Genomic DNA, 10,018 nt, shown 5'->3' with positions numbered 1-10,018 from the left:
CATCAGTCGAAAAATGTATTCAGACCATAGTTTATCAGTTTCAAAGGGTTACCAACCACTCTGTGTCTATACACAGTGTGGTTGGAAATCTAAAGGAATGTAGATCTACAGGTTTGAGCCCCGATGATCTGGATTTTTCCAATTGTTTTGGTCAAGGAGTGTTGTGTACAAAAGTCACCGATTGACAGGTATGAAGTCTAGAAATTCCTGCCCACAGTGTAGGGCACATGCAAAAGCATCTTGCAAGCTTTATTGAAAACTTTACTTTCTCTTTTACCAACGCATCTGTTCATGACATATGCAGCCACAGTGAAAATACTTTGTGAGAATGACAGAATAAATTTTTTAAATAAAGATTTAGAGAAACTAGCCAATTTCCTTGATTCTTATAATTTAGTGTGATACAAACCTGCCAAATCAAGATAACTGCGTGACGCTGATATTTATCACTAGAGGAGTATAAATGTACTGACAGAGGCTGCAGATACGATTTACTACAAGATCTGCTCCAAGGTAATGACACTTTTTTTCCCCTTTAACTGTGTTCGTAAATCAGAGATCATTTTCTTAAGTATAGACAGTTTAAATGTAATCCTTTTCTCTGAAATGTCCCTGTCTGACAAGTTTAGTTTTAGTTTAATAAAGCAAATGTCTGCTAGATTGTCTTCTGTCTGCAAGAACCAGGTTTGCATTAATAATAGTTGGTTCAGGTGTGTTTGTTTAAAGATTGGAGCTCTAACCTAATTCAATAAAATGCTTGATTCAGCATCAACTATCTTCTATTATGAGACTCAAAATGGGTGTATCTTAAAAAGTATTCCCCCACTATGTGTAATCAGAGTTGATACCGCAAAGAGAATTTACTGAATCAAGCATGTTGTGCTAGATTGCAGGGAGAACGTTGCACTAGTCACTCAATTGGTGGATTTAAGCTGCAGGTTTAAGACATTATTACCCATTTTTGTAATGGTAGTTTGTTTCTGAATGTGTAAGAAATGTATCTTAATTTCAATTTTTTCCACAGTTATTGTGAACAGTCATGATTTCACTGGTTGTAGTGGCTGTAATTCTTCTCTGGGGGGCTGTCTTTCAACATCCCCAGGCTGGTGCATTCAAAATCTTTCCCTCTGATGCCTCCCTCAATCATCAAGAAATCACAGAGATTGCCATCGTCACCAAGGGCGCAGCAGTGTGCCGTGACATAGCCACTGCTCAGGGCAAAGACTTTACACTTCCTGTAAGAAAAGTATTGTATGAGAATGAAACAATCAGGCAGATGGCAAACCATGATCGGGAGAGCCACTGTCCTATACAGAGTTTAGTTACAATTCAACTCGCTGTAAATTAAGACATGCTGCTAATCTTGATTTACTGGTTCAGTTGCATTTAATTATGGGTGGAGCTAAACTATTCAAAAAGGTGGGACTCTAGGAGCCTAAGAATGCTGTTTATCAAAACAGATTTAGTGGCAATCCACATTTTTCTCGGACTGTTTACTGATTTAGTTGTCTTGGCATATAACACCAGGATATCATAGAATAGCTGATTGCATACTTCGCATACGAAGAGAAACAAACTTAAATCGTTGTGAAACAAGTACCATTTTTATAGCTTTTCTCATTCATTTAAACCTGATTTAAGTGCAAATGTTTAAAGTCATATGTTTGAGATGCTGGAAATTTTAACTATTGTTATTTACTTTCCTCACTTCCAGGCCAACAGCAAACTAACTGCTGCTACTGTCCAAACAGCTTGCTCAAATTCAAATTCTGTACTCTCAAAAGCAACCAATTTTAAGTTGGCTATTGTTCAGATTTCCCTCAACAACATAGCTGTGGATAGAAAACAATTCAGTGGTGCACATCATTTTGACAATGAGGCTTTCAGCGATGGACGGGACCTCATCACCAAGGGCATAGCCAAACTTAAAATCAATCTGAAAGAGGGAAATTACAAAGCTGCCAGAATAAACCTGGGGATAGTAACCCATACCTTACAGGTATGTTATTACTGGAAATCATAGTAGGATATGAATATTGCTGTATAAAGTTCCATTTAAAAGAATAGTAGCAGAGGGTCTTTTTAAAAATCTTAAAAATCTAATTGATTTTAAGTGCGATCATTTCCAGTTTTCCTTTTCTTATCCTTCTACTGTCCACAATGTGGACACATTGGACACATTTGAGCTTACGCAATTTTCATTATTACGTTCAAATAACTCATAAGTGCTTAAAAGGGCCCTTCAAATTCCTTCATCATTTACTCCTTTATGTCATTCCAAACCACTATACCTTTCTTCTGAAGAACACACTGGCATTCATTGACATCCGTTGTACTGACATAAAACCTGACAAAAACGACAACTTTCCTTTTGTAGACAATTTCATTGGACGCACACGCCTGGGTAGAAGTTAACTTCCAGCCTGTGTTTGTTGATCGATCTGGCTTGTGGCTAATATTATAACTATTTCTGTTTAATTTAATGTTTATATTCATATTTTATTGTATAGTAATTATATTAAATAAACAGTTAGACATACTTTTAACTAGCCAGCCAGTGTAATTTACTTGTTATATCATTTGCTTATCATAAATAATCTTCAGGTACTCTTTGCGGAGGAGTACTGGATGTTTAGTTCGGGCCACAAAAGCGTGCATGTATATGGAGTTATCTCTAGCTTTTGCCATCAGACCTTTTTGGACCTACTGGTTTATCCTGTGTTTTTTGTAACATTGACTGCTGAAGATTTATATATTTAGTTTGTTTGTTTAACACAAAACAAATAAATGCATATAACAGTATTTTATGTAACATTATATTATAAGCTTTTACTTTTTTGTAAGCCTGTTTTTAATAAATGGTAGCACATGATGTCGTTCGTACGACAAAATTAAATTACACATTTGTTTAATTGATGGTTGGATACTTAGATTAATTTAGCAAATGGATTTATTTTTGTGTTCAGGATTTCTATAGCCACAGTAACTGGGTGGAACTGGGATATGCTGGACCCTATAGCGACTTGATCAAACCTGACATTTCTCTCGCAAAAACCGCAGGTAAAGTAATTTCTGTGTATTTCATTGATCATCAAATTATTTCCTGTGTTGCATTAATATTACACCTGACACTTTTAGACCTATTCAGATGGAATTTAGTTGTTACTATGGACATCTGAAATGTTTATTGTTGAGTCATTTTTTCGATAATGGTTGTTCACTGAGATGGGTGTGTCTACTGTCTTTACGTTTTGGCATCATATGTAATTTACTGATAAAAAATAGGTGTTTAGTTTGTAGTTGTAATCCATGGATTATATGATACATATAGCATAGGTTCACTTATAACCCATTGTATTAGTTTTAACCCACCCAACATTTTTTTTGTAAAATAAATTTCCGTATCAGAGCGCTCAGAGACACATATGGGTAGTTGACAAATATACCGTAAATGTGTGACAGCAAGTAATTTGAAAAGAAAGTATAATATTAATAATATAATTACTAATATTTTGATTTGTATTATTAATATTTTCTCCTTTCCTGTAGCTCAGTGGTAACAGTGTGGCGCTTACAACGCCAAGGTTGTGGGTTCTATCCAAGGGGATTGCACATACTTAGAAACAAATGTTACGTCGCTTTGGATAAAGCGTCTGCCAAATGCATAAATGTAATATAAAATAGGAAGTGAGATTTATCTTCATTGTACATTTTCTTTCAAAACTTTTGCAGCCTTTTTTTGTCAACTACCCATATACTATACTACAGAGCTTGAGACAACTTTAATTCCTTAAGTCTGCATGCAACAGCAAGTATTTTGATTTAACCAACATCTGCTTGAGACAGTTTTCTGTCACAGTTAAAAAAAATATGAAACAGTAATTTAGACTGTCAATTCGGTAGGAATTATAGGGTTGATCAATTCCCTATATGAAACAAATCCCATCTGAATAGGGTTTAAATTGTCATTACATTTTCCGCCTAAAATTTGGTTATCTTGCCCACACTTATGAAATGTTTGTCTACCTATAGACTCCAAAACAGCAACATGTAAAAGCTGTGTCAACGACAACTGCAATGATAACATTCTCCCAGAGATCCTGCAGAACAAGATATTAACTTCTGGATATTTCAGCCTTATATTACCCAACAAACCTGCAGGTAGGAATGCATTACCATTGGTATTTTTAAATTGTTTGATTTTCAAACCATTAATTGACCTTGTGTAAATGTACAATGTGTTTTAAATACAAATATCTTTCAGGCAAATGTAGTCATGGTGGGTTTGATGCAACCAGCTTGAAAGACCCCACTGGAGGCATTAATAAGGATGATGTCAACTCGAATCACGGCTTCCTTCACTCACAAGCTGCATACATGGCCATTAACGCTACCATGGAACTTCTGGAAGACATACGGCAGGCTGCGGGCGAAACAACCTTTCTTCGGTATGGCACAGTTTGTTGCTCTATAAAAGCAAAAAGTACAATAATGTGCTACATTACTATGTTCTCTAAACCTAGTCGTGATTCACAAAATATCTCCTTCTCTGCTCATTCGGACCTTATGCCATGACAAAATATACAGGGTTTTCTTCTTCTCCTTCCCTTCATAGCTAAAAATGCAGGATATTTAACGCCATATGAAACTCAGAAAAAATTCCTGCATGCGTGTTTGGAGAGGTTAAAATTAATTTTGCAGCTGAATATACTGAATTGTTTTAAAACACTTGGAATAAGGCTCACCAAAATTTGACCTAGCCATTAAATCTGATTTAATTTATTTCGCCCTCTTGAATCCCCTTCAGACTTCTGGGTCTAACTCAGACATCAGCGCTGGTCTTTGTGATTGACACCACAGGCAGTATGTCTGACGAAATCGTAGAAGTCAAGAAAGTATCCATCAATATCATAGACAGCAGAAAAGGAACAGCAGAGGAACCTTCAGAATACATGCTAATTACATTTAATGATTCAGGTAGGCATGCTGTGTTTAAAAAAAACATGCTTAACATCTCGGTTTTGTATGTAACCTCGGTTCCCTGATGGTCCTTTTTGGGCTGAGGAACTTGAGAGGCACCCTCGTTCGCTGCAGCGGGCCGGCACAGCGCTCGTGGCATGATGGACACAATGTCTCGTTCCCTCCATCAGGGAACCGAGGTTACATACGTAACTGACACAGGTTCGACGGCCATGCGAAAAAGGCTGGACGCAGCCCAACCCGCAGCTCTGCAGATGTCTGCCAGAAAGGCGCTTTGAGCCAGTGCCCACGAGGAGGCTGCACCCTGGTGAAGTGAGCGTCACAACAGTGGGCAGGGGCCTGAGATCGGTAAGCCAAGGGATGGCGTCCACGATCCAGTGCGTTGGTCTCTGTTTGGAGACAGCCTCCCTGCTGTCCCCTGACACAGACAAATAGCTGCTCCGAGCAAGAGCTCTGTGTTCGCTCTGAGAAGAGGCGCAGGGTGCTTACTGGACATGACAGGGAAAAGGTTGGGACTTCCTCCCAGGGAAGTACCTGCAGGTTCCCTACCACATAGTCTGTGGTGGGAGTGGTTGGGGTCTAGCCCACGTGGGGCACCCCAACTCTAGGCACCCGCTGGACACAGAGAGTGTGTGCTGTTCCCTACCCTCCTGGTGGAGCGTCGACAGGAGAAGCGTCTTCATCATTAGAGAAAGATTGGGTTCTCTTGCCCGAGTGATCACAAGAGCGGGAGACAGGTCACTTTGGATCTCCTCGTCACGGCCAGGGTTCAGACATTGGGTTGCTAGACCATGACCTTCTCGGCAGGGGGGAGTGGCTGTCAGAGCCTGTGCTCCGAGAGCGCGACTTGTAGGCACGACTAGCAGACTTAGAAGCTCTTCTACCCTGGCTGTGATCAGGCCCCCAGACATTGTGATGGAGGAATTAGCGGGGAGATCTGCTTTATTGCTCCCGTGGGGGGGAGGCTCTGTGGTGGCAGCACGGCTGTCCCCCTAGGGTCAGGGCCCTGATGGGGTGAGTGGGTCTGCTGACTTACCTGCCTTAAGTCTTTGCTGCGGAACGCACAGTGCCGTGGAGAGTGCGGAGGGCTGCAAAGACTTAAGGCAGGTAAGTCAGCAGACCCGCTCACCCCACCAGGGCCCTGACTCTGGCGGGACAGCTGTGCTGCCACCACAGAACCTCTCCCCCAGGGTCTCCCCGGTTGGCTCCTGGCAGTGAGTTGATGTCCTGCGTTGAAACCTCTGTCCGTGGGGGGGCATATGAGGAGAGGGCACCGGAGCCGGGGGAGGAGGTAAGGTGGGGCGGAACTGCTGGGATGAATACGCCGAATGGGCCCTTAACGCCCTAGTGAGGTCTATGGCGGTGAACAGGCCTTGCATAACCACTGGACTAACACGCTTTGGAAGGGAGCCTTGGTCGGTGCCTCCAGGTGGCACGTCTGTGGACACAAGTGCCCTTGTGCCACGAGAGCATGCTCTACCTGGGGTACAGACATAGCCCTTAGCTGCTCCAGAGTCGAGGGAAGTCACTGTGACAGAGCCTGTCTGCCGCAAACGCGCCAAAGGGGGCGTTCCCGTGTTTTTGTGCGCTCATCATGCACTGCCGGGAAATTGGCACCGGTGTCCAGGTACCAGGAATCCGGCTGTGAACTGCGTAAGCCTTGCAATGTTCTGAAGAGCAAAAAGGTGAATGAATGGGCATCTTCCCTTTTAAACCCGAATGTACGGGGCAGGGTCTGGCGTGCCGTCCCATTCGCCCAGTTCATTGTCCTTTTCAAAGTAGAATCGGAGATGATAGGTTCTCAAATCAAAACCCCATTTTGTTTGTCTCAACACAACGCAGAGAGACCAAAAGAAAGGGAATCTTAGTTTTCTGATAATATACAGGAAGTTCTCAGAAGCCCTGGCTGGCAGAAACACCTTTTCGTTGCGTTCACTTGAATTTTGGCATTTTCTCATATATTATATTTCTATGATGCATATATCTGGCTAAGATTTGTAGATGTACAACTCTGTAGTGACATGTGAATGTATCTTATATCTACAGATGTTGGACTGACAAGGACAGGGGATATTGACAAATTCAAACAGCAAATCAATTCTCTTTCAGCATCTGGTGGAGGAGACTTCCCTGAAATGTGCTTGTCAGGACTGCTGGTATGTGTGTGCACAGTACTTTTATAATTTTACTATAGGAAATCGGTACTCTCCTAAACTAAGGACAAAACATTAGTTTAAACATATGATCATATTATAAACGTTTTGTTTTGGGAGCAAACAACAGCCATGTGGTGCTTTGATGTTTATAATAGAGCACGACTGAAAATTATTAAAAGGTATTTTCTACTTAAATATTCATTTCGCTCCAGGTGGCATTAACAAGAGCTCCGCCATCATCAGACATTTTTGTTTTCACTGATGCTTCAGCAAAGGACCCCGAATTAAAAAGCGCAGTTGAAGCCATGATAGAAAGCACTGAATCTACAGTGAGTTCTTGCAGAACAGTTATGATCTTTATAGATTTCATTATGTCCATTATGTTACAGCATCTAAAATGGTGTTTCTTTTAAATATCTGTCCGTCTTTTTCTTGCCACTATCTAGGTCACATTCCTGTTGACAAGCTCCGTCTCATCGCGTAGGAAAAGGGAGGTCTCCGACTCTCAGAGTTCTTCATCAAGGCCGATGACTCAGTCAGAAATACAGTTATACAGAGACCTGACTCAAGTCTCTGGTGGACAAACTTTCGAAGTCACACAAACAACGCTGTCTGAGGCCTCAAAAGCCATTACAGACAGATTTGCCTCTGGTCTGGTATGTTCTCACAATCTTGCTATATTCAAAGTACTTCAATCATTACCATTGTACTTAAAGATGAGACATGTTTTTTATAGCCGTTTACATTGTTATCAATATTATCATGTTCTAAATGTACAGTATATTGGCGATTATGTTGTAGATTTCTACAAGAGTTTGCAATATATTGTTTCGTTTTGGGAAATGTATGTTATCAGATCTGCCTCAGATTGTAAAAGTGGTCCCTGTTTTTTCTTGAAGGTCACAGTTCTTCAAGTGGCGAGGAGTGCAGGGAATGCAGGAAACTTTTCTTTCCCATTAGACACATCTCTGTCCAATGTGACTGTATATATCACTGGGTCTTCTTTGGTTTTTACCCTCTACAGCCCCACAGGTATGACCAGTTTGTAACTCCTAGAACTATCCTATAACTTCCAGGTAGCTCATTGGGTTACCTGTTGAAAGAACTATATGCTTTTATGGTTTATAATCGGATACACTCAAAAGTGCTATGATTTCTATTCCGCTTAGGTGTGTCTCAGTCAGATTCAGTGACAGATGGCTCTCTAGGTAGCATCCAGACTGTGGGGAATCTTAAGAAAATCAAACTCCAGTCAAAAAGCCAGACAGGGGAATGGAGCATCAGTATTAACTCAACGAGTTCCTACACTCTGAGAGTCATTGGTAAAGTTTAATAATTTCTCCATATATCTTTCTTTTAAGTTTCCTGTTTAAAAAAAAGTCATTGAAATAAACAATCATAAATCCAGAATATTGTTTAATTGTGCAGGTCAGAGTTCTTTGAACATTCTCTCTTATTTTGTGGAGATAAGTCAAGGAGGTCATTCAGACTCATGGGGACAGATTTTCACTCGCCCTTCTACTGGTACAATACAAAAAAATTAATTATACAAACGTGTATTATAGTTTTTCAAATGCCTTTGCACCATTTTTAAACCACTCTGATTTGTTGATCAGGTCAGAACGCCACCTTGTTTCTCTCGGTGACTGGGGGTGAATCGGTCACATTGACTGATGTGCTTCTAGTTGATGCTTCAGGATCTAGTGTTGTCAATGGATCTGTCAAATCAGTTGGCGGGAGAGACTACCTGGTTAGTCTTAACAGAATCCCTGAGGGGACATTTGGGTTACAGCTGAAAGGGCTGTTGAATATCTTATCTAGCCGATTCCAGAGGCAGTCATCCATTCATCATAAAGGCTCTAGAATAACTATTACGGTAAGGTTAAATATGTATTGCATGGCTCACAGACTAAGGGTCATTACACAAACAATTGCATTGCTCCTAGCGGTTAATGACACAATATGTAAGATTTTTATGAGTAGCACAGTGTTATATATTTTGTTTACTTGTGTCTCATTCTTCACAGGCCCAAACACAGAACACTGCAAGGCCTGGAGTTCCTTTCAGTTTTAACTTTACAGTGGCTACTAATGCCACAGCAGGCAACTACACTATCCGAGCCAGGACTAGCGACGGCTTCAGTGTGTCTGTCCCCAGCTTCCTGAATGTGGAGTCAGGTAGAAGTGCCCAGGGAACCGCAACCCTGACTATGCCCTCCAGCACAGAGTCTGGGACTGATGTCACACTCACCATTGAGGCAGAAGCTCCAGGGTCCACTGATCTGAATTATGCCACACTGCGTCTGACTGTCTCGGCTGCAAGCGGAAGGTTTAGTGGCTGGTACTCCTTCTCCATGTGTCTGTCTCTATTTAGATTATTTCTGTCTCTTCTTGTATGATGAGAAGTAAGAAAATGCTGAAAATGTGTTAGTGTCTGTACATTATTCCAGATCTGTTGTAGATTGTGGGATAGTAACTGTATATACTCAAATATTAAGTATCATACTGTAGCAGAAACACACACACACACAAACATTCTTTTAAACAAATAGGTCTTTGTGCTTTTTGAATCTCAACAATACCTTCGATAATGCTTATGCTATATACTAATTATATGCACACATTCAGATTTTTCTAGCTATGTTGTGAAATAAAAGTATTAAAAGTTCCCTCTTATGAGTCACATTATTTATTCCGAAAATATGCATTCATTTAACATCAAATTGACAGAAATTGAAATGAAACCATCTCAAGACAGCAATATGGACATTTACTAAACGTGAATCTTGATGACCCCTGCTAAAGCCTTCACTTTCACCTTTATCTTCGTCAAAACACTTCCTCAGCATGAACCTCTACAACCAATTAATTGTTATTAAGTG

At 40.7% G+C, this 10,018-nt stretch overlaps 1 protein-coding gene across 2 annotated transcripts; it reads left to right on the top strand.

Annotated features, from left to right (window-relative positions):
• The first annotated feature begins 263 nt into the window (after positions 1 to 263).
• Positions 264 to 9,809, top strand: vwa10.1 (von Willebrand factor A domain containing 10, tandem duplicate 1). 2 transcript variants are annotated; one of them, XM_079462511.1, is made up of 15 exons: positions 264 to 513; positions 1,025 to 1,237; positions 1,715 to 1,999; positions 2,967 to 3,060; positions 4,033 to 4,161; positions 4,265 to 4,448; positions 4,808 to 4,977; positions 7,027 to 7,136; positions 7,349 to 7,465; positions 7,583 to 7,792; positions 8,036 to 8,168; positions 8,306 to 8,458; positions 8,565 to 8,660; positions 8,753 to 9,012; positions 9,164 to 9,809. In XM_079462511.1, the coding sequence occupies exons 2-15, from the start codon at positions 1,040 to 1,042 to the stop codon at positions 9,533 to 9,535; spliced, it is 2,511 nt and encodes an 836-aa protein (XP_079318637.1). In that variant the 5' UTR covers positions 264 to 513; positions 1,025 to 1,039; the 3' UTR covers positions 9,536 to 9,809. The 2 variants fall into 2 exon arrangements, with proteins under 2 accessions (XP_079318637.1, XP_079318638.1); XM_079462512.1 differs by lacking the exon at positions 7,349 to 7,465 and having other exon boundaries at positions 489 to 513.
• The last annotated feature ends 209 nt before the right edge of the window (positions 9,810 to 10,018 follow it).

Source organism: Barbatula barbatula (genome assembly GCF_947034865.1).
Source record: "Barbatula barbatula genome assembly, chromosome: 8".
Lineage (NCBI taxonomy): Eukaryota > Metazoa > Chordata > Actinopteri > Cypriniformes > Nemacheilidae > Barbatula > Barbatula barbatula.
This window is presented reverse-complemented; position numbering and strand designations above follow the sequence as displayed.

Coding starts and splice junctions, on each gene's coding strand:
- vwa10.1 (XM_079462511.1), top strand. CDS start 1,040: ATGATTTCACTGGTTGTAGTGGCTGTAATTCTTCTCTGGGGGGCTGTC. Junction 2,000..2,966: donor TAGTAACCCATACCTTACAG/GTATGTTATTAC, acceptor TTTTGTGTTCAG/GATTTCTATAGCCACAGTAA. Junction 8,459..8,564: donor CTACACTCTGAGAGTCATTG/GTAAAGTTTAAT, acceptor TTAATTGTGCAG/GTCAGAGTTCTTTGAACATT.